This window comes from Apiotrichum porosum (genome assembly GCF_003942205.1).
Source record: "Apiotrichum porosum strain DSM 27194 chromosome Unknown scaffold_3, whole genome shotgun sequence".
NCBI lineage: Eukaryota > Fungi > Basidiomycota > Tremellomycetes > Trichosporonales > Trichosporonaceae > Apiotrichum > Apiotrichum porosum.
Genome location: NW_021167110.1, coordinates 2,869,860 through 2,891,425, shown reverse-complemented (window position 1 = coordinate 2,891,425; position 21,566 = coordinate 2,869,860). Strand labels below are relative to the sequence as shown.

The 21,566-nt window shown below is 58.6% G+C and overlaps 11 protein-coding genes across 11 annotated transcripts; 6 read left to right on the top strand and 5 right to left on the bottom strand.

Moving 5' to 3' along the window:
• Positions 1-214: 214 nt before the first annotated feature.
• EHS24_006696 (uncharacterized protein) lies at positions 215-1,179 on the top strand (the record flags this gene model as incomplete). The annotated part of the gene is made up of 3 exons (XM_028622099.1): positions 215-286; positions 425-741; positions 1,080-1,179. The coding sequence occupies 3 exons, from the start codon at positions 215-217 to the stop codon at positions 1,177-1,179; spliced, it is 489 nt and encodes a 162-aa protein (XP_028478551.1).
• Positions 1,180-1,970: 791 nt separating this feature from the next.
• Positions 1,971-2,591, top strand: EHS24_006695 (uncharacterized protein; the record flags this gene model as incomplete). Its single annotated transcript, XM_028622098.1, has 1 exon — positions 1,971-2,591. One exon carries the CDS (start codon positions 1,971-1,973, stop codon positions 2,589-2,591), a length of 621 nt encoding a protein of 206 aa, XP_028478550.1.
• A 203-nt stretch (positions 2,592-2,794) lies between these two features.
• On the bottom strand, positions 2,795-4,842 carry MDM10 (Mitochondrial distribution and morphology protein 10; the record flags this gene model as incomplete). Its single annotated transcript, XM_028622097.1, has 5 exons — positions 2,795-3,456; positions 3,503-4,088; positions 4,252-4,390; positions 4,684-4,690; positions 4,746-4,842. 5 exons carry the CDS (start codon positions 4,840-4,842, stop codon positions 2,795-2,797), a joined length of 1,491 nt encoding a protein of 496 aa, XP_028478549.1.
• Positions 4,843-5,317: 475 nt separating this feature from the next.
• On the top strand, positions 5,318-6,306 carry EHS24_006693 (uncharacterized protein; the record flags this gene model as incomplete). The annotated part of the gene is made up of 4 exons (XM_028622096.1): positions 5,318-5,362; positions 5,427-5,440; positions 5,502-5,811; positions 6,079-6,306. 4 exons carry the CDS (start codon positions 5,318-5,320, stop codon positions 6,304-6,306), a joined length of 597 nt encoding a protein of 198 aa, XP_028478548.1.
• Positions 6,307-6,542: 236 nt separating this feature from the next.
• HEM14 (oxygen-dependent protoporphyrinogen oxidase) lies at positions 6,543-8,187 on the top strand (the record flags this gene model as incomplete). Its single annotated transcript, XM_028622095.1, has 2 exons — positions 6,543-7,415; positions 7,471-8,187. The coding sequence occupies 2 exons, from the start codon at positions 6,543-6,545 to the stop codon at positions 8,185-8,187; spliced, it is 1,590 nt and encodes a 529-aa protein (XP_028478547.1).
• A 168-nt stretch (positions 8,188-8,355) lies between these two features.
• EHS24_006691 (uncharacterized protein) lies at positions 8,356-9,384 on the bottom strand (the record flags this gene model as incomplete). The annotated part of the gene is made up of 3 exons (XM_028622094.1): positions 8,356-9,010; positions 9,065-9,170; positions 9,264-9,384. 3 exons carry the CDS (start codon positions 9,382-9,384, stop codon positions 8,356-8,358), a joined length of 882 nt encoding a protein of 293 aa, XP_028478546.1.
• A 2,487-nt stretch (positions 9,385-11,871) lies between these two features.
• EHS24_006690 (uncharacterized protein) lies at positions 11,872-12,768 on the top strand (the record flags this gene model as incomplete). Its single annotated transcript, XM_028622093.1, has 3 exons — positions 11,872-11,986; positions 12,028-12,127; positions 12,168-12,768. The coding sequence occupies 3 exons, from the start codon at positions 11,872-11,874 to the stop codon at positions 12,766-12,768; spliced, it is 816 nt and encodes a 271-aa protein (XP_028478545.1).
• A 201-nt stretch (positions 12,769-12,969) lies between these two features.
• Positions 12,970-15,485, bottom strand: EHS24_006689 (uncharacterized protein; the record flags this gene model as incomplete). Its single annotated transcript, XM_028622092.1, has 12 exons — positions 12,970-13,434; positions 13,479-13,872; positions 13,910-13,980; positions 14,026-14,080; positions 14,119-14,140; positions 14,188-14,535; positions 14,581-14,676; positions 14,732-15,078; positions 15,134-15,194; positions 15,251-15,299; positions 15,338-15,362; positions 15,469-15,485. The coding sequence occupies 12 exons, from the start codon at positions 15,483-15,485 to the stop codon at positions 12,970-12,972; spliced, it is 1,950 nt and encodes a 649-aa protein (XP_028478544.1).
• Positions 15,486-17,676: 2,191 nt separating this feature from the next.
• EHS24_006688 (uncharacterized protein) lies at positions 17,677-19,010 on the top strand (the record flags this gene model as incomplete). Its single annotated transcript, XM_028622091.1, has 2 exons — positions 17,677-18,552; positions 18,600-19,010. 2 exons carry the CDS (start codon positions 17,677-17,679, stop codon positions 19,008-19,010), a joined length of 1,287 nt encoding a protein of 428 aa, XP_028478543.1.
• Positions 19,011-19,111: 101 nt separating this feature from the next.
• EHS24_006687 (uncharacterized protein) lies at positions 19,112-20,084 on the bottom strand (the record flags this gene model as incomplete). Its single annotated transcript, XM_028622090.1, has 3 exons — positions 19,112-19,276; positions 19,399-19,783; positions 19,864-20,084. 3 exons carry the CDS (start codon positions 20,082-20,084, stop codon positions 19,112-19,114), a joined length of 771 nt encoding a protein of 256 aa, XP_028478542.1.
• A 577-nt stretch (positions 20,085-20,661) lies between these two features.
• On the bottom strand, positions 20,662-21,549 carry EHS24_006686 (uncharacterized protein; the record flags this gene model as incomplete). Its single annotated transcript, XM_028622089.1, has 3 exons — positions 20,662-21,051; positions 21,148-21,250; positions 21,293-21,549. 3 exons carry the CDS (start codon positions 21,547-21,549, stop codon positions 20,662-20,664), a joined length of 750 nt encoding a protein of 249 aa, XP_028478541.1.
• Between the last annotated feature and the right edge of the window lie 17 nt (positions 21,550-21,566).

The following is a 21,566-nucleotide window of genomic DNA, read 5'->3' as shown; positions in this document are numbered from 1 at the left end:
ACAGAGCATATGTATACATGCATTCTTCACTGGTATGGCTTCAACGTCGTCTTGCTTGAAGCCTGGGGGCAGTCGCGACTATTACGGAAACGCGGAATCAAATTCCACCCCATCTGCCCGCCCGTCGCCGCGGATCGGACCGTCGCCTCTCTTCGCTGCCGAACGATCCTTGCTCACTGTCTAAAACACCCCTCTACAACAACAACCGCACACCATGGGCGCCGCGCAGTCATCTCCCCAGGCCGACCACGTCGTCACACCGCAGGCCGAGGGCACAAGCGTAGAGGTGAGCTGGAAACGGCAACAGACGAGGGGCCAATTCTTTTGGTCTTTCCGAGCCCGTCGTTGGTCAATCGCTCCCGCGAGCGCACGACTGGTCTTCCATAACAAACTCAAAATGTCCCCAAGCTAACGTCCTTTGCAGTTCGCCCCCTCGCTGATCTCGCGCCTCGCCACCCCCGCCTCTCCCTCGGCCCCCGCCACGGGCACCGACGAGCTGGTTCGCCGCCGCCTCGCCGCCGAGTCGGCCGCGCTGCGTACCAAGGAGGCTGAGATTCTGTCGTCCATCTCGTCCGCACTGGAGAAGGAAAACCTTGACAAGGACAAGGGTTTGTCATCGGAGGTGCTCGGCCGCGACATTGAGGAGGTCCGCGAAAAGGTTACCCGTATGGCTGCCGAGCGTGCCAGCAAGGAGAGCCCCGAGCTGGTGGCCGCCAAGGAGGGTGTTGTGGCTTGTTATGCGTGAGTACCGAATGCGCCAGGTCACGCGTGTCGGGGGCAATGGACCGGCGAAACAAGGCCGCGCGACCTGATCATTGTTGGGAGGAGACAGCGGCGGGGATGGTGGTCATTGTGGGCCCACCATCGACCAACCATCATTGACTTGGGGTCGAGCTGTGGAACGGCGGGAGAGAGTCTCCCCTCAAATGGAGCCACCACTCCCTTGCCTGCTGGATGTGCACCTGTCATCCTCACAGCTGCCTCGCTACGCTGTCCCATGCGCGCAGCCTGTTCCTCCCCGTGCCACCAGGCTGCAGCTGGAATCCCCCGCAACCGTCGACGCTGACTTGCTCCCGCAGGGCCAACCCCAACACTCCCCTCGACTGCTGGCAGGCCGTCGCTGCCTTCAAGGCCGAGGTGAACAAGCTCGAGACTGCGTTTGTCAAGAGCCTCCAATAGACAGAATCTAAAAAAGCAGCCCCAGACGGACAGAGGGATGCAATAGTGCACGCCCCAGGGATACGACGCCGTGAGGAGAGAACCACTTGACAGCCGCTGGCTGCGAGTTTGGGTTTGGAGAGAGGAGCATGTGGGTGCGCGACGAGTGTGTCAGAGAGCAGCTCGCGACAGAGCTCGGGAGCGGGAGGGAGCAAGAGGAACGTACACGTATTGAGAAGCGAGAACACGCCTTGATCCAGTCAAAGCACGCCATGTTGGACGTCAATATCTCGGCTGTGGGCTGTGGTTTTGTGCATGTGCGGTCGCCGTGAGGTATAGGGCTAGTTCCCAAGAACAGCTCCACACGCAGCTGCTGTCGTCACAGCGTACAGCGTTGACAGAGGTACCGAGAGGAGCGAGCGCGAGCGATGGACGCGAGGCGAAAGCGAGGGAGGACATTTCAGACGCCGAGATTAACCCAGTTCCGCTGTATCTCCGCTCGCTCCGTGTCCCCTCGGTGCCGTACGCTGCCGTCGTCGTCGGCGATCGCGCAATCGTGCGACATGGTAGCGTCGGCTGCGTATTTTACATTTAGTTTACATAATTCTCTCACTCTCACTCTTGCACGCTCGTTCTCCATCTCATTCTCCATCTCCACCTGTCGCTCAGACACCACAGACAGCATCCACAACACCCCGTCCGCTGTCCACATAACGCATTAGTCACCACCCCTTCCACCTCATCGCTGCGCAACTTTGTCATCCACTTGTTGCCACCCACCCACCCACGACATCACAACACCCACCCTTCCCATGACTTGGATCTTTGGCTACGGCTCCATCATCTGGCGCCCCGACTTTCCCTACGCCGAGCGCCGCGAGGGCTGGGTGGTTGACCACACCCGGCGATTCTGGCAAGGCTCTCCAGACCATCGCGGCACGCCCAGCCAGCTGGGCCGCGTTGTGACCCTCGTCCCGAGCGAGGGCGAGATATGCTGGGGGGTCGCGTACCGCCTGCACCTGGAACACGAGGACGAAGTCATGGCCTACCTCGACCACCGCGAACGCGGCGGCTATGTTCGCTTCGACGTCGACTTTACAACGGCAGTCACCCCGGCCGGCACGCTCTTGCAAGACTCGACCGCTGGCGACATTGTGCGCGCAATAACGTACATTGCGTCGCCGACCAACGACTATTACCTCGGCCCCGTCGCGCACCCACAAATGGTCGCACAGATCTCGCGCGCGAGGGGAGAGTCGGGCAAGAACGCAGACTATGTCCTCAACTTGGCAAAGGGTCTGCTGGAGATGGGCCTGCGGGACGCGCATGTCGAGGGGCTGGCGGCCAGCTTGAAGGAGGTCGCTGCCAAGGAGGATGTCGCGACGACTGTGGGCGCGCCGACGCCGTTGGAGACGGCCAAGGTGGTTGCGTAGAGCTGCCCGACCCGTCCACCACCCCATCCCCTACTTGCACGGCCACCGAGAGGTGATCATTCATCGACCCACATACTGTCGCCTCGCATGCGAGGCGACAACCCCATATCTACATGTACATGTTGTTCATTTGTTCACTTCCTGGGAGCCACTTGACCACTGGCCACTGGTGCAAAAACATAGTATCTTACATGTCCCCTCTCTCACGAGTAATACTGAACCTCCAACCCCACACTTCTGATCGCATTCCCCGTACCGCTCAGCAGGTCCGTGATCAACCCCACGGACACGAGACAGTTGCGGACCCTAGACTCGTACAAGAGAGCCAGCGACCAGTTGCCCGACAACCTCGCCTTGAGCACGCCGTCGCGCTCCCTGTCCCGTTCCCTTGCATCTGCCTCGGCAGCGAGGACCGCTGCGCGGCTCATCCGTGCACGCGCCAGACCTGGGGGAAGGTCCGCGAGGTGAACCTCATCTGGCTCGACGGGGGTCAGTGTCGTCTCGAAGTCGAGGTCGACGTCCACCTCGTCGTCGGGGCTGTCGCGCAGCCGGCCGCCCAGAGTCCGTCTCTTGGCAGCAACCGCCCGGTCTTCGGGGGTCATTTCCACCACGGGCCCATTGGTGCGTCCACGCCGACGACCCACCCACCATTCGCCACCGATGGCAAAGTCCGACTCGTAAGAGTAGACATTGACGCCGAAACGTGTTGCGAGTGACACGTTGGGCGATACCTGTGCTGCGTAGGCAGTGGACAGGAAGCCAATGAGTGGGTTGTAGAGGACGGTGATGGTGGTGGGTGGCGACGGGGGCGGAGCGTTGGGACCGGCAGCGGGGGGCAGCGTGGTGAAGCGGACGCCAGTGGAGACTGCAGCAGTTAGTATGTCACTCTGGCACGCAGTCATGCAACTCACCACCCAGACTCTTTTGCTTGATGCTGAAGAAGACCTCTCCGCCAGCACTGAACCGGCCTCTCAACCCGCCGTCCATCATCTCCTCCTCGTCCACGCGAACTTTGCTGTCGCCCGACGTCGCTTCACCGCCACTTGCCGTGCTTCGCGCCTCACGTGGTTCTGGGTTCCAGCCAAAGTTGTACAGGCCCCTAAAGCCAAACATGGCATCTGCAGCAGAGTAGGTGTACTCGCCAGAGTAGCGTCCCGTGTCGTGCTGCAGAGACAGCAAGACGTTGCCAGGTGGAAGGACGGGTTGAGGTTTAGGCGGAGCGTCACCGGCCTGCCTCGCCGTCGATGGTGGTGCGAGTCTGGCCGGCTGGTGGACAAACGCCACCTGCGCATTCAAGGTAGGCGCAATGCGTGTGCTTGCTAGACCTGAGAGGTGCATGGTAGGCAGGTGTAGGCGCGAGTAGAGCAGGTAGTCGCGCCCCTCGATGCGGCGACCGCCCTGCCAGATTTCGGCCTTCGGTTGCGGGACGGTGGGTGTTGGGTAGACGCGGAAACGCTCGACCACCTCACGGAAAGGCATGGACCGCGAGGGACCGACCTGGAAGTGTGAGCCAGAGAGCAGGTTGTGAGTGGGGCGGGGTAGGTTTCCAGCTGATAGGCTTCATCCAGCTGGCGATGGCAAGACGGTGAACGAGGCATCACATCGACTGCTTCCACTCTGCGCTCCGTCTGTTCCATGACCACACTTTCGCGTAACTCACCACAAGAGGCTCGCTTGTTGTGACATAGTTGAGACTGCCATTCAGCTGGGGTAAGGCGTCAAGCGCATATGATGTGAAGAAGATGGGTGTGGGGGCATTGGCGAGCTGGAGGAGGAGTGAGTCGGGGACGGGAAAGTCTCTGAGGAAAGGTGTCAGCAAGTTGGTCCGTGGCGGGCAAACAATGAGTGGAAAAGTATGCCTGGCACTGCAACGCCGCGCGGCAGGCGATGGCGATGACAGCGAGCGAGGGGTGGAAGTGATGTGGTGACCGGGTGACCTGGTCGGTCCCTTCCTAGACCTGCCATCCACGTCGGCACGTAGGGCGCTCTATGTTGAACGCGCCCATGTTCCATCGTGGAGCACACCACCACCTCGCCGTTCTAGCATCGCCGATGTCGGAGAATGTGGGGCGGTTGACTGTTGACAACTCACATCAACGCTGTAGGTCAGTCATTTCACTCTACCTTGGCATGGACGGTTGGAACACGACCTACCTGCCGAGCTGCGAGTGATGTTGGAGTACAGGTTGTCCTCATTCCACCCTATAGCCTCGTAGTATTTCCTCAAGAGGAGGGTTGAGAATGGGAGCATGGGATGGGGATGGGGATGGGTGGAATGGGTGACAGAGATGGGATGGCGGACGAGGGATGACGTTTTTGAATTTTCGGGCCGGCGAGGGGGCTCTCAACAGAGACGGCTCCAGCCTGTGCGCGGCGACGGCGATGGCGACGGTGACGTGCATGTCAAGAACAACAACCATAACGATAAGCAACCACAGTCTGCACACACACACGAGAGCGCATGCAACTGGCCCCCCGGCTGCTCGCACATGATGCACCTGTGCATGTACAGGAGCAGACGTTCCCCCGGTCCCCACACTCGCCCGCCGCCCCACCCACCCGTCGCCCGCCGCGCCCGCCGCCGCCGGCGTTCCGGACCGGTCATCCGCGGCAACTAACGGGAGTGCTAGCTGTCCGTTTTCTCCTCATCATCGCCGCTGCCGTCGAGGATAACCCCCCATATCTTGACACACCTTACTCTCTCTCACATCTCTCACACAAACACCATGGCCGACTACTCCACAGCCAAGCCTCTCCTCATCGTCGTCATGGTACGTTTCCCCACCCCCCGCTCTCTCCTCGTGCAAAAAAAACAACCGCTCACGCTCCCGCCAGGGCCCCGCATCATGGTACGCACCGCCGCTCGCCCCCCATGGCCCCCAGGTCGCCTTGTGCTAACCCCATCCTCAGCGGCAAGTCCTCCATCGGCTCAGACCTCGCAAACAGCCTCTCCATCCCCTTCATTGACGGCGATGACCTGCACCCCGCCGCCAACGTCGCCAAGATGAGCGCCGGCATTCCCCTGACCGACGAGGACCGCCTGCCTTGGCTCCAGGTCATCCGCTCGACCGGAGAGAAGGTCTGTCGCGAGCAGTGGGACAAGTCCCCCCGTGAGCTTGGCAAGTTGGGCAGGCCAGCAGTCGTCATCCCCTCGTCGGCACTCAAGCAGTGGTACCGCAATATCCTTCGCGGCGACGCAGAGGTCAAGGACACAACCCCAGTGAGTATCAGCGAAGAAGGCAAGGTGGGCAGGAATGGGATGGTGGACGGGATGGGATGCTGGCACGAGTGCAGCTTGCCGCCGGGGCATGATGCTCCTGCACGCATTTCAAGCGGCGCTCGTTGTCGCCGCCACACTGTCGTCGCCGCTGCCGATCGGTGGTCGTGCGACCAGCCGCCGTTGACCATGACCTTTCGTACACCTTCCCTCCCCACTCCCCCTCCTCCTCCTCCTTCCCCCCGGATAACACCCAGCTGACATGCCCAGCCCAAGATGGAGACCGTGTTCGTGTACTGCAAGGGCACCCCCGAGCTGCTGGCCGAGCGCATTGCTGCCCGCAAGGGCCACTTTATGAAGCCATCGATGCTGGCGTCGCAGCTGGCAACTCTGGAGGACCCTTCCGCCGAGGCTGGAGTGGTGGTGGTCGACATTTCAAAGTCGCGTGAAGAGGTATCGAAGGCTGCACTGGACGGTGTGCTCGGCCTCCTCCAGTGAGAGCAGAGGGGACCATGTGCGGGGGAGTTGTAGAGATCATGCATAGGGCTTTATTGTTTTCTCGGGCCATGTCGCTTCCCAGATCCCAGATGTTTGTCACCATCGGTCCACGTCTCGGCAAGCAGCGGCGGCGAATTTCACAACCTCCACCATTGTTGTCCACATCCCCCTTCCCGTCTTCATCAATCCTCCACATCGCTCCCATTTCCAAACGATCCAAAGCAACCACCAAACCCATGCTCCGCACCCCGCGCACTGTGGCCGTCATTGGCGGTGGCCTCGCAGGTCTCACAGCCGCGTACCGCCTCGCCGCATCAGGGCTGCACCGCGTCACCCTCATCGACTCGGCACCTCGACTAGGCGGATGGGTCCGCTCACGACGACACCGTGTCGCGTTTGTCGACGAGCATGGGCGGAGGCAAGAGGGAACTGTCACATGCGAAGCTGGCCCAAGGAGTATCCGACCAAAAGGAGGCGTCGGTGCCGCCAAGATGCTGGGGCTGATCCACGACGTCGGACTCGGTGACGACGTTGTTCCCATCCCAAACTCGCACCCTGCAGCTCAGAACCGTTACCTCCTGGACACGGACACCGCAGCGCTCAAGCGTGTCGGCCTGGGTTGGAACACCCCTGCACCAGTCAAGGCTCTCATCCGGGGCGCACTCCTCGAGCCCTTCCGCGCACGAGGTGGTGCGGCCGCCGCGGACGTGACAGACGAGAGCGTCGGCTCGTTCTTTGCTCGCCGTTTTGGACCCGACGCTGCTGGCGTGGCCTCGGCCTTTGTGCATGGCATCTACGCTGCAGACCCTGACAAGCTGAGTCTGCGATCAGCATTTGGTATTCTGCACGCGGCCGAGGAAAAGTACGGCAGCGTCGTCCTCGGCATGCTCCTCGGCGCGAGGAGTAAAGAGGACAAGGCCGCCGAGGCCCGCGCGTGGGCTCAGCTGGGGCCGCTGGGGGACGAGAGGAAGGGTTGGAGCATGTATGGTTTGAGAGGAGGTATCGAGGGCCTCACACAGGCGCTCGAAGTCGGGGCAGCGCGACATGGTGCGGTTGTTCGCACGCACGAGACCGTGACTCGCCTGGATCCACAAGAACATGGTGTAAAGGTGGGTTTCACTCAATCCCCCCCCCTTCTTGTCTGAACTCGCACTGACTCTGTAGATCACTCTCAAGTCTGGCGAGACACTTGCAGCCGAGCACGTCGTCGCCGCTCTCCCTCCAAAGCACCTCGACCATCTCCTTCCGGCAACGTCTCCTCTCCCACATCTCAACGCAAACCCCTCAACAACTGTGGGCGTGGTCAACGTTGTCTATCCGCTCCCCCCTTCGGCAGTCCACCCCGAAGGATTTGGCTACCTTATCCCACGAAGCACCTCGCTGGTGGCAAGCAACCCGGAAGGCGCCCTGGGAGTGGTGTTCGACTCGACGGCCCTTCCCGGCACAGACGACGGCGGTCTCGAGGGCAAAGTGACCAAGTTGACCGTCATGCTCGGCGGTCCCTACTGGTCGTCCTACTCGTCTGGTCGCGTGCCCATCCCCAACCACGACGAACTGCGTACACTTGCGCTTACGCACCTGTTCAAGGTCTTCCCCCGGCTAGCGACCGTCAACCCCCTACTTGTCGTGCCCCACTTGAACACCAACTGTATTCCGACATATGCTCCCGGCCACGGTGGACGGTTACGCGAACTGCACGAGGTCATCACGCGCGATCCCTTGGACGACGATTCTTGGGCTGGCAAGCTCAGTGTCATTGGCGCAGGGTATGGCGGCGTGAGCGTCAACGACTGTGTTCTCGGTGCCGAGCTCGTGGCCCAGGGCCTCGCAGATGGGTGCAAGGTGACGACAGGGCTGGAGAGGTGGAGCGACTGGGCGTAGAGAGCGAGCGAGGCAGAGCACATCATGGCATCACCCTTCAGCATGAGCTGAGCTACCGCACGGAGACGCTGACAGGGAAGCCTCACGAGACACTAACCTAGAGCACTAACATGCAGAGCACGGTACATGACGGGGGCCTTGGGATACAAACATTGCTCAGCTCGACAATTACACTCTATTGACAGCGACCATAGACACCCGCTTGCCCTTCTCAGACACTGTGCGACTTGCGGCGCCGGCTGAGAGGTAGCTGGCATTGCTCGTCTGGTCGGTGACGGAGCTTCCTGACGCGGACGACGATGCACCCATGTTTGATGTAAAGGTCGGCATGGTCATGTTGAGTGTGTCGTCGGCCATCACCTCTTCGTACGTCGGTGCTTGAGGCTCGTATTCGCCCCTGGAGTATGGTGACTGCGAGTAGCCATCGATCATGGGGATCACCTCCGTCTTGTCAATCTCTGGGTATTGGTATTCTCCAGGGACGACTTTTTGGGTAACCTGGTCGAACGAGCGTTTCCAGACTTGTGGGCTGCGTCCATGGTGGATCAAAGTGTAGATGGATTCGAAAAGCAGTGTGCCGAGGAGGACAGCAACCCACAACCATCCAATACCCGCAATCGCACTGGCAGTGGGGCTCACGATCCCCCATTGACTCCACTTGTCTGATGGAAGGCTGTTCGTGACATCTCTGACCCATCCCAACGCAACAGAAGTGAAGACTCCGACCGTGATGATTGCGGTCAGAAAGATCGCTCCCAGAATGTATAGCTCAGTGGCAATGCTGAAGAAGGATAATTTCGCACCAGCGCGGCGTGCTATAAGACTGTGTCGGTCAGTCTCGCGGAGCAACACCATGGCAAACGGTGAAGAAACTTACTAGCCAATGTCGTAGAGGAATGACAGGAATGCAACCCCGAAGATTGCAACGCCACCACCTTTGGTGTCTGTCAAATAGTTGGGGTATTCGCCCGGCTCGACTTCGTCTAGGAGCACCTGTCAGTTCACCCTCCCAGGATCAAAGTGGTGATATCCACAGCGAACAACGCTGCGGCATATCTGCTCGTTATATCACTCACGTAAAGCGGCCACCGTGAGGATCAGAGGCACTGCCCCGGCGGTGATGAGAAGAGAAAGTGTAAGCGCAAAAGCGTAGAGCCACGTGAGGGCCTTGCTCGCTCGAGCCCTCCCAGCGACCATGGTTGGTTGAGAGTGGTGCAGAGTTGGTCGCGTTGCAGTGGTTTCTGTTAGAGCGGCTAGTTGTCGATGTTGGAGTGGAGCTTTCAGTGAGGAGTATGAATGACTGTTACCGTGTCGCAGGTAGAACACTACATGAGAGAATAGGCCGTACATATGTAGCTGGGTTTCCAGCTTGGCATGCAGTCCGCACCGACTCGTGGTTGCACAGCAACGTGACAATGCTGTCCGCTCGTGCCGCTCAACCTAACCTATTGACTTGTTGGGTATGAATCTATCTCAAACGCAGGCCTACCGGGATATGCGGCCCTCGTGAAACACGGCACAGTGTTGTCGTGCACACGTTCTGATGATATCCAGTTGTCGCTCCACGCACGCCAATTGCAACCGGCGGGACAGGCTATCCAGGAACAGTGCACGGCACGTTCCCGTGGTCGCAACCACGGTGCTGGCTCCAACGGAACAGCAGTGAGCAGGCCTTTCATGGAGGTGTAGCATGGTTGAATAGACGCATGCATGCATGTCACCTTTGTATTGAGTGTGCTACACAGTACTGAACATGCGGGTTCGTCTACGCTCAAGCTACCCACTGCATAACCCAAGTGTTCCTTCCAGCTTCAACCCAGAGTTCACAAGTCGGCACCTGCGAAGGTGGGATGCGAGAGGGATTGTCTTCAACAACTTCCATCGGCAATGTTCACCAGGGGACACGACCCGTCGGGTCGGGATTCACGTCATCCACCATTGGAGACCCCAAACAGTCTCTGTGGCACAGCTTCGGCTCACGTCTGGCGGTTCATTTACATCTCATCCCTGGTCAAGGGCACCATCTGCAGACAGGCGAAAGCAAATCATATCTTCATCTTTGGGGAGCAGACATGGAAATCCAGCATAGGAGACGAAACCTGGGGAGCTTCTGATCAGATGGATGAATGTGCGACGCTGAACCGTCAGGCTTTCTATGAGACACTGGTGTCCATAAGCTCCAGTCCGAGTGGATAGGAGTCCCCTTCTTCTCCGTCATCCTTCTACACGACTTGGTCAAGCAGTTGGTCCACCAGCGGCAGTTCACTCGTACACATCGAACGACCTGTAATATCCGTGGCGTACCCATCCGCCATGACACCAAGCAGAACGCATACAATTCTGTTCGGGATCTCCCTTGGGTTGACTATTCCCGTCGTGGTCACCTCGGGACTCTGCATCGCGTACATCAATCGGTATCGTGAGTAGATATCGAATTCTATTGTTCAGACCGTGATCACATATCTGCCACCACGATGCCCCAGCATCCCCGCTGACAGCCAGACGAGGTGTTCCACGCAGATCCTAACAACATTCCCAACTATCCTGATAGCTCAGGCAACCCCAGCGTGATGGCTGTCTATCCTCTGTGTGCGATTGCCTTCTTGGCATTAACATTATTTACGAGCTTGTAAGGACTCCCTAGAGTGGGCACTGTGCTGACTGCTAGCTTCATCGTGCGCTTAACCCGGCCGCTGTGGACAATGTTCAGAGCCCTAACCGACGTGGTTGTCCTCACTATACTGTCCCTTGGTGGTCTGGGGTCAATTGGCGCCTTCACGCCTTCGATTGGTCTCTGGGAGGTGGCACAACCACGACCGCGGGCGGTGGCAATGCTCACCACGATTGTGGGGTGGGTCTGGGCCATGTTCCTCTTTGGTGTTCTCCTGTACGAAACCATCTGGGTACTGGATAACCATGGGAGAGACTGGGCGACCTGGAAAAGACCCTTTGCGGAACTCGCTGCAACAGCGGACCCGGAAAGGACGCGTCGCGTCTACTCATGACATCGAAGCCCGCAAATCAGATACCATTCGGTGAGAGTATCGTGTCAGCAGCAACGACTGGATAGTAGGCTTTATGTGTAGTAAGATCATTGTGTTCCTTTCTGTGCTGCATGCATGGAACGGGTGGGCTTGTAACCATCGGGGCGGTTCAGCATAAGGACAGGGCAGAAAGGAATGTGGTCGCTGATCGGTCACTGATCACTGATCACTGAGTTGCCCTCCAACTTCATGCCTCTGGTCTGCGGTCCGGTCCTGTCGAGAGGCTTGGCGAGCCTTCTGCATATGTACAGTACAGACAGCTGGGAATCGTTGCCTCCAGGATGCTTCACGACTGACTTCCGTTGGGTTCTCTCGTCTGGTGTAACATGAGGGGGATGCCCTGGCAGGAGTCGTCTCCAGTCTGTTCCTCTGCGGCTGCACCAACCGCGGGAAGCGCGTTCAACCAGTCCATGCAACAGTCATTCAACCCCGCGTGCTCCCCTGCCCAGACACAGCCATGGTAGGTTGGCTCGTCAAGGCTGTGCCCACCGCCGTCCTGTTGACAAGTGCGATGCCGTCACGAGTCTGACAGTGAGCGCGGCATGGCAAAATCGGTCTTTATGAGCCCAAGTGGACGAACAAACCACTATACGATCTCCCCTCTTTGTTCAACACCCAGCCCTCCTCCAAACCAACAACCATGTCACATGAGCGCGCCAACGGCGCCCAGTCCACCCTCGTCTGGACAGCCCTAGGCTTGTCCCTCGCGTGTTTCCTAGCTTTCGGTGCTGTTAGTGGCTTGGCAATATGGGACAGTGAGTGTTTCTTTGGGGTCAATAAGCTGACGGAGTGACAGGTTTAGACTCGTGGAGCGGTAGCCATGGCCCATGGATGTATGTAATCGTCATCATCCCGTTTGCGATCGCCACATTGTCCAGCATCTACCTTATTGCCTTGTAAGCGGAAAGTGCCAGAGACGATTTGCTGACAATTGAGTCGCATCGTGCGCAAAAAGAAACCAGACGCCTGGTTCGTGAGCACAATGGCCGACGTGACTTTCCTTGGCGCTATTGCGCTGGGCGGACTCGTTTCCTTGGGCTTTATGAGCGTCTCGTATTGGTATGTGTATTACGGCTTGCTTATCGGCCATTACGTTTGCCTCGTTGTCGGCTGGATCTGGACCCTCTTCATTCTCGCCATGGTACTCTTCGAGACCATTTATGTGTTGAAGCACTTTGGCGCGAGCCGCACCACATGGCGCAAGTCTTTCGGCCGGCTTACATCGACATCGTCGCCATCAACCTACTCGAACTACCTCGACAAGACCGAAATGGCACCGATGATGACCGCCGGCGGATACCCAGCAGTGACGCCATTCCCAAGTAGCGGCCCATCCGGCTCGGGCGGCGCATACGATTATGAAATGCAGGCCCCGTCGTACCAGGCTGCCATGGAGGATGCGGTTGTCGAGGTGCCCGCTTGGGACGAGGGTGGCCATGCGGGCTCATCGTCACAGCCCGGGCCTTCCACATCCACCGTCCCGAGCTTCTCAACGACGTCTTATTTGCCTGAGAAGGGTTCCGCATCGCATCAATGAGGAACACGGGTTGCAGAAGTTACAAGTAGAGCAGAACCATACCATACCAAACTCTTGTGAATTGTCCAATGTACCAATCAGGATGTTCTCTTTGGTCGTCAGTGCCGTCATGACGACAACAGGAGACGATCCATGAGTCCACGACTGCCAACTTCAGGTGTTGATGATACACACACAGTTGCATGAATATAGAGGTTATTGCTACACAAAGTCGTTGATGCTGAGGGGGAGGGTTGCCATAAGTGAAGACCAGTACTGTTCGTCGGTCGAGCCTGTGTCACCCAGCGACATGCCAGTCATGCCAAGGAACTCTGTGAGGTCGCCAAATACGAGATGGTCGACCGGGCCGCTCGACTCTGAGGCTGCGACAGGTACCTCGGGGGTCGGTGAGCGCGACCGTTTGGTGGCGAGAAGTGTAGCCATTGACACTTCGGTTTGGGTTTGGGCTGCGGCTTGCGCTTGCACTCGAGCTTGCTCTGCCGCGGCCTCAGCCTCAGCCTGCAATATCCCAGCCTCAATGTTGCTGAGAACCTTCTCGAGGAAACGCCCCACGAACGCACTAGGCGAGTTGGCTTGGTTATCCGCGACGTTGACACACAATTGGTGCATCTCCTGTATGATGCCGAGGACGATGGGACGCTGTTCACTGGATACACGGTAGTATAGCTGAAGGAAGTGTTAGTCAAACATGAGCGGGGATGAAGTCTTACCGATTGCATGCTGACAACAGAAGCAGCCGTCTTGACGCTGGCAATGTCTTGCTGGAACGACCATGTGCCATTGCGTGTGACGATGCGCAGGATTTCAATGTAGGCTGCGGCGCGGTCGACACATTCGGAAAGCACCATCTCAACCTGCTCTGGTGGAACAAAGTTGAGCATGCCAAAGCGTAGTTGGAACAGTACGTGTCGAAGCACAAAGGTGATTATACCCTTCTGTCGTTCGCCCAAACCGCGCGGGAGACCTGGGCCGCGGTTACACCACTTGGCGTAGAGCTGCTGCGTCCGATCAAACAGACCCTCTACCTGCAGCAGGGCCTGGCGGGGTGACAAGGCGCGACATTCGGCTCGCCATGCGCGAACGCCGTCAAACAAGACGAGGGTTCTACCATCAGCCCCAGTTTTACACAGAGTACACTCACTCCAAGGAGCAGCACAGGCGCAAGTCATTGTCAATGTCCAAGTGGCCATGGTCGTTGATCCATTGTTCCATCTGTCGCAGTCAGTGTGCGCTTCGCTCCCACGGCAATGGACTCACGTCACCATATTCGCTGTCCTTGATGGCATTTGGGAGGTTGAATGTACCAGCATAACTTTTGGGATCAGCACTGGCTGACGTTCTACTACTTACGTCTTGTCAAACGCTACCAACGCTAAATGGTTAGCACGTGCTGATAAGGGTCAAGCCAGTCGAGCTCACCGAACCACGTTCGTTCCCGGTCTAGCTTTTCGCGTAGCGCAAGCTCGTCGTCGAGGGGCGTGTCTGGAATGTTGCCAGTGTGGAACCCAAGCTGGTATCCCATTCGGATCGCCAGTCCAATTTTGATCCACGCGGACGTGTCCCTCGGTTCCTTCCAATAGACCATAATGAGAATGGCTTGAACGATTGCTGTTGTACACGTGCCTTGTTCGACGGCGCGGGATATGAGACGCTGAGAGTGTGATCCCAGACGTGGATACAGCTCCTTGTGGAAGAACTTGGCCGTCACGGCAAGGACCGCCGAGAGGAGGAGCGCCGAGTGCTCGCGGAGGTAAGTGAATGAATGGACTGGGCTGTCAGCAAAAATGGGCACGCCAGACAGTGGGCACGTACGGTAGGGGTCCAGAAGAGCAATACCTGGGTTGAGGTACTGGTGATACAGCTCGACCATGCGCGCTCCCTCGTGTTCGGTCAGGTATCCGACAACGACTGCGGGCGGTCGGTTAGCCAAGTTGACCGTGTCCGCGCAACAACTGTTACTCACTTGGATCGTCCAACAGGTTGCGCCTTTGGCGGCCGGTCGACACGGAAAGACTTGCCTCGACGCCTGTAGCAATCTCGAGCTCATGCCATGTTCCCTTTGCGCTGTCTGCATCGTCGGGGATGGCCGACGCGCGTGGGAGGGTACGCCGCAAATGGGACTCGGTGACGGACGGCCCGACGCCCCCGAGCGGCGACTGTCCGTGCGAGTGAGGGTGCGACAGATGGCCTGGGGTGTCGGCTGCTGCAATGGCGGAGACGGGCAAGGAGGACGTAGGTCCTGCACGCTCGCGGTCTGAGGTGAGTGACGACGAAGGATGGATTGTCGCCGGTATCAATGATTCAGCTGCACTGTGCTTTGTCAGTAGCCGCCAGCTCCTCCACTCGCAAACGCATGTTGACGCACCGTTCTCCAGCCTTTAAGCGTCTGCGCTTTTTCGAGTATGCACATGGGACATCCAGTCGGCCTGCACTGGTCAGCGGATGAACGGGGACTGGATGGTTGCGGCTGGGCAGGACGCACGGCATCGCTGGCACGGTTGACTGAGGTCATTGTCATTGACGCACTTGACCTGGCTGTCAGCAAACCAACAAAGAGTCAAATGCGCACCTTGACACCGCGGCACAGGATGCAGCTGGATGGTGTCAGCGACTTGTCCTTCTGCGGACAGTGTACAGTGTGGATGCAAGAGTCGAGTGGAACTTGTGGGCACAGCGACGGCTGTGTTCTTCCAAACTCACGCAGGATTGCGATCCATGTCGGCGCTGCCGACTCGCGGCTGTCCGTGGTGACTGCCGTGCTGTTCCTTTGACGCAGCGTTCCAGGTCGATCCCGAGCGACTGATGCGAGGGAGATGTTGATGATGGTCTGGTTGGTCTCAAAGCGAACGCAAGGTTTGTCGCTCGTCGGCTAAACCCTCAGCACTCGTGACCGTCTGCAAAGATGGGAGAACGAGGACGGAATTGATCTGTATCTGTGATGTCGTCGTCGTCGTCGTCGTTCACCGCACACCGAGCTGCGGAGCGCTCTTCAGGTCAGACAATAATGTTTCTGGAGATATGGGTGTGCTGGCCATGGCGTTGCAAGCCATGCGCCACCCCACACCCTCGCGCACCCAGGTACCAAGGGTCGTCCACCGAACGACACCTCGGTCAGTCAGCAGTAAACCATATCCGTGGCCAGTGGCGTACTGGCTGCTCTGCCCCACGCAAGCGTCCCCTTTGCAAACGGACCTGCTGACCTGGCTGTCCCATCAGGGATAGCCGGCGCAAATGCGCAGTCGCATGTGCGCGCAACTCGAGAGATCAAGCTCGAGCAAGCTCAACGCCAGGTGAAACGACGTCTGCGGTATGCCAAGGCGCCATGCACTCTCTCAGGATAAGCACATGCAGGCACTGCTGGGTTTTGCGGCAGACAAACAAAGCCGTGGAATGACGGGTGAGACAGCAAAAGCGTTGGGTGGATCGCCGGATGGCCTGGAATACCAACAACACAGGTACGCCAAGGACGTACAGTACTGTACAATTGCCTCACCGCGACGAGGGGGACAGCCCCAAGGTCATCAGAACACCAACGTCCAGCAATAAATAGGACGGACGCGACCATAAACGACGTAACTCTGTCGACATCGAGTAGACGTTGCATGCCTCAGGGCGGGCAGCCTCGCTCCTATCGAGGAAAAACACGACATTCAACGCCATACCCTCGACGCACAACGTGCATACAACGGGAAGGGTGGCCGTCGGCGACCAATCCAATCGTGAACATCGCCGTTCCAAATCACCCTGATCGTGGTGGGTCCATCCGCGTTTCCAAGCTACAGCACAGTGCCCCGAGGTTTGAGAGTGAGGCTATAAACGGTTCCCGGGAGGGACCAAAGAGTACGCCGTGAGCCGCACTCACGTCTTTTAAAAGACTGCCTGCTCATCGACAGAGGCAGCCGTGGTCCATTGCGAAGGCTATGGGAATGACATGAGTATGGTGAGCCACGCCTAGGCGCTTAGGCGCGTGGTGTTGTTCCCAGTAGGATATGACGGATCCAACAGCGCCATAGGTGTCATCTTGATGGTGCCCAGTCGGCATTGCGCTCCTTGCATGCATGCTTACACAGACAACACAACTGATGTCTAACCGTTGGCCTTGTTTGGCAACAGCGTGGAGGTGGAGACTCACGCGAGCGACTAATGGCACCGACCGATGATAACACCACCAGCGATAACAACAGCTCTGCCAGGTCCACAACTAGCCGACATGTCTAAGGCGATCGTCAGGGCAGCTGCAGCGTGCTGCAGTTATCTCATCCAGTACGCTTAAGCATCACGGAAAATCCCATCAGTGACGTTCCCAACAGGCCCCTGGGACGGAGCAATGGTCATCACAGTACTAGGGCTAACTGTGGTACGGTGGGCGGGGGAAACACAAGCCACACCCATTTTGCGTCGCGCCATCGGCCAGAGGAAGAAAGCTCTCAGCTGCGCTAACCCGCTTGTCTGGAACAGCGCCTCTGCAAGCACGCGTCGAGTCTGTGCCTCCCTGATACCCGTGCGTTGAGCAACAGCGTACATACGTGACTGGCACGATACGACGGCAGAACATTCGCTTTCGGAAAAACATCCTGGATTTTGCGGCAAAACTGATAGTAGTGGTGTCGTTGGTAAGGTGGGCGGTATATCCATACTCTATCTCTCACCCTCTTCGTCTGTGAGGGTTAAAGCACCAGCAACGCATCTCTCTCACGCCCATGTGGTAGCGCGCTCTTACTTCTCACCCTACTCGTGGACTCCCCTGCTAGCCAGCGGCTGTGCTGACATCCTCGACCCTCACCTGCAACAGGACCCCCTTGACATTGACGCCCCAGCTCCACGCACAGAGACTTATCATGGCCGCCAGCAATGTTTGTGCCCCGTCATCGTCTCCATCACACACGTCTCCACTACTCACTCAGCACCATGTCCTCCTCTTCCTCCTCCTCCTTGCCACCATGTCTACCAGCAGCCCAGGACACGCCATGGCACACGTTTCTCGATCTCTACCGTCATCCTGTCCACTGGGCCGCGGAGCAACGCGTCGAGTACGACGACAAGGAGGTCAAGTCGGTCGTCCCCACTCTTGCCCGCAGCGTGACCCTCGCGGACAACGGTAGATTACTGCGACTGCGCTTTCCCAAGACCTGGTCGTTCCACGGCTTCGAGCAGCTCATGACCGACTTGCGCGAGAGTAAGCGCACCGTTGGCGACCTCGTCCACCTCCACACACGCTCCACACATGCGCCGCATGGCACCGTCTCGCGAACACGCCCGGCCCTCGAGCATGAGGCATCGCTCCAGCAGCGCGTCGTGACCGACTTGGAACTGTTGCTTGGCGAGCTGTTTGCCACGTCTCGGCCTCCCCGTATCCAAGTACAGGCAGGCCGCTCGTACCAGCACTGGGACGGCAAGACGCATACTGCCTGGGCGGACATCCTTGTGTCGAGGGGTGAAGATCGCGAGACTGCGGACAATGGCGAGACTGTCCCTGGCAACGCCGCAGTCACAGCCGTAGCCTGTGTCGAGTTGAAGACCGCGGCCAGATTATCGCCGGTGGTCCGGCTGCGCGAGCTCAAGGGGCAGCAGGTCGAGGTACGACAAGCCCGGGACCGAACAGACGTCGAGTACACCTGCATCACCAGCGGCGACCAACGGAAGGCCCTCCCTCAAGCACTCGTCAACAGCCTGAGCAAGGTCTTGCAAGGACCCGCCTATGCCTGGGTATGGGGCTGCCGCGACGCCTGCATGTCCGACGGCGAGTCGTTCCTCGTCACCCGAAACGGGCTCACGGTTCACGACGTGAGTACCCTGTACTCTCGGCCGGCCACTTGCTGACCGACGCCCAGGCGACGCTCAACCAGGACACTACCACTGCCTCGCCCATCATTGCAGTCGGAGTGGACCCTCTGGGTCATGGGGACTCTGGTGCAGATGACCCAGGCGCGGGCAGCCTCGCCGAGCTGCACGACAATGCCGAGGACCGTGAGACGCTCGACTTGGTGCGCGAGTTGGTGGAACCAAACGTGGTCGTCACCCCGCGTTCTCTCTTTGCGGTGCTGGCAGGCAACGCATTCCAGGCCAATACCAAGCCTGGAGATGTTGCCTTAAGTGGCTGGCCCGACCCCATGCGCCCGCCGACGCCGACCCCCCAGAAACAGAGGGTCGAGTTTGCCAACCTCCGACCGCGGGGCGCTGACAGGCGTGTGCAGACGATGCACGCGGAACCAGCGTCGCCGTCACCGAAGCACACGCGGTAGTCGGCCACACAAGGAGTTTCGTCGCCTGTGGCTGGACAAGGAGGACCATGGACAGAAGCAATATATACATGAAGTGGTAACAACAGTGGTGCAGGTGGTGTTTACAATACCGGTTCGTTCAACGACGCGACGTCTGCAGGTGCAGCGGGGAGCAGTGTTCGGGGGTAGACACGTGAGCCGCAGCCGGTGGGTCGGAGCTTGGTGCGGTCGAGCGCGAGGACGGGGACGAGTTCGAGGATGAGGACGCTGTAGAAGACCCCATCGTGCTGGGTGATGGCATGTCAGAGTCGTGGTCTGGGTTATGCGCTGGCGAAGAGATCGTAGAGGTGGGAGATGAGGTGGCTTGCTTGTCATCGTCTGGGTCATCTCTGCCAGTGTACTGGCGTACGATGTTGCCGTCGTGGTCGAGGAGCAGGACAAGGCGCTCGTCGTCGTTGTCCAGTGAGTGGTTGACGACAGTAAATGCGCGAGGCGGCAGCGTGGTGGGATCAGGCATGTACCGGTCTGTGTAGCGGGACTCGTCATAGCCGTTGCACGGGACAAGACGCCCCCAGGAATCGACGCCCTCTTCGAACACGCAGTCCATGGCGCCGCGCGCAAAGTCGCGCACAGCATCTAGCGTGGGTAGGGAGAATTGTGGGAGTCGTGCGGAGACGGAGGTGCAGGCGATGCGGTACGCGCGGGCAATGAGATGATCCGTGAGCTTACGCCAGTTGTCGGGGTCTGTGATGCGGCTGTTGGTCTGCAGGGCGACGCCAAGCAGGTAATCCTTGCTGGGAGGATGTGAGCGTGGGTTGGTTTGAGAGAGAGAGAGAGGGAGAGTATGTGGGCGTGTGGTGGGGATGCTACGTACAGGTGGTAGGCGACATCAAAGACGGCGAGAGCAAAGTCGACATCATCGACGGTTGTGGTGTTTGTGTCGTCATCGAATGCCCGTTGCCAGTGCTTGCTTGCTTGGCATGCAGCCCAGGTAGCCTTTGCGTCTAACATGCCTTGTGGGATGGGTGGGTGTGTAAATATGACAGTGTCCCACGAGTCGCGGGGGAAGCGTTTAACCTGTTGTGGGATGGCCATGGTTGTGTTGGTTGGTGGCGACAATGACAAACAAGACAACAAGAGCAAGAAATGGGCCATTGTTGTTGTAGACTTTTGATTCCGCGCCGCCTGTTGGGTTATAGAGCCCATGGATCTGCCAAGCTTCGTCAACCACTGGTGACGACCCTCGTGTTCGCTGTTTGTTGTTGTGGATCGTTAGCATGCTTGCACTGTCAGAAATCGCAACACTCTGGCAATGGCGAGCGACACACAACCACACCCTGGTACCCTGGGAGGCCATAAGAGCGGTGTTTGGCATCCCCGCAGAAGGCAGAAAGCGAATCGCTAGAGACACACCTCACCAGCTTCTCAGTAGGCTGGCCGCTGGAGCGATGATGTGACCAGACATAGACATGGGCACACGTTCGTATTTGCCTCTAGTTCAGGAATTCTCGCGGGTACAGTGGTGACGTGGTGATGAAGCCCGCAGCTCAAAGTCACAGAGAGGCATACATTACACGTTTACTGTCAGTTAATATACTACATATCCACAACACATTGCTCTCAAGGTGTGTCCATGTTCGTCTTGCGTGCCGGGCGTACTGCATAGCCGGAATTACACAACACGTCGGTACCCACGCAGCTGGGCCGGCGGGGAGGGCGGACGGATCGGTGGTAGACCATGCAAGAGGGACACTGGGGCGGCGGCTCTGCGTTGGCCGGAAAAACCATGCTCTTTAGCGAGGCGGGCAGCCTGCTCCACAAGGTCCTCCTCGGTCGACGGGTCGACAGAGCCCTCCCATATCGAGAAGCCGTACGCTGCCGCGTCGGAGGGGCCAGGAGCGTAGGAAGCAAATGTCGAGCGCGGGAAGATGGGTTGGATGGCGGCAGGCAAGAACTCGTACGCGTCGACACCAGGGAACCAGCCGATGTGGAGGGCATTCAAGGCTGTGGACTTGAAGAGATCCAGTGACGGCAGAGCAGGCGCGGGTATGAGGTCTTTGGCCTGCAGACAAGTTAATACGGGTGGGCACTGATGTGGCGCGCTGAGGTCCAAACAAAGAGAATGTGACAGTGCGCTGGATGGGAAAGTGCGACTCACAGCCTCATACAGTTTGTCAATATCCAAGAGCCGTTCGTTGTACCACGCCTCGTGTGTCCTGGGTCGTGGACGCAAAGGGTTTGGGCACCGCGCGTTATCGTTCCTAATGGTCAGTTTACGGGAGTGGAGAGAAAAGGAGACTCACATGAGGAGGGCGGAGTCGCACAGTGCCAATAGGACGAGGGTTGGCGGCTCAACAGCCGCCCGCCAAGTTGACTGGCCATCGACAATGCTGATGAGTGCCACGGTAGCCTTCTTGCACCCCCAGGTAATCTCGTTTACCGTCACCCCGGGACAGTTGAGCTGAGGAACGCCGAACGTTGCTGAACTCCATTCACGACGCGGAAATGGGACACTTGAAGATGGACGAGTTGCCGGACAATGTGCTGTTGCTGTTGCCATGGACGCTGTGGTCGGGG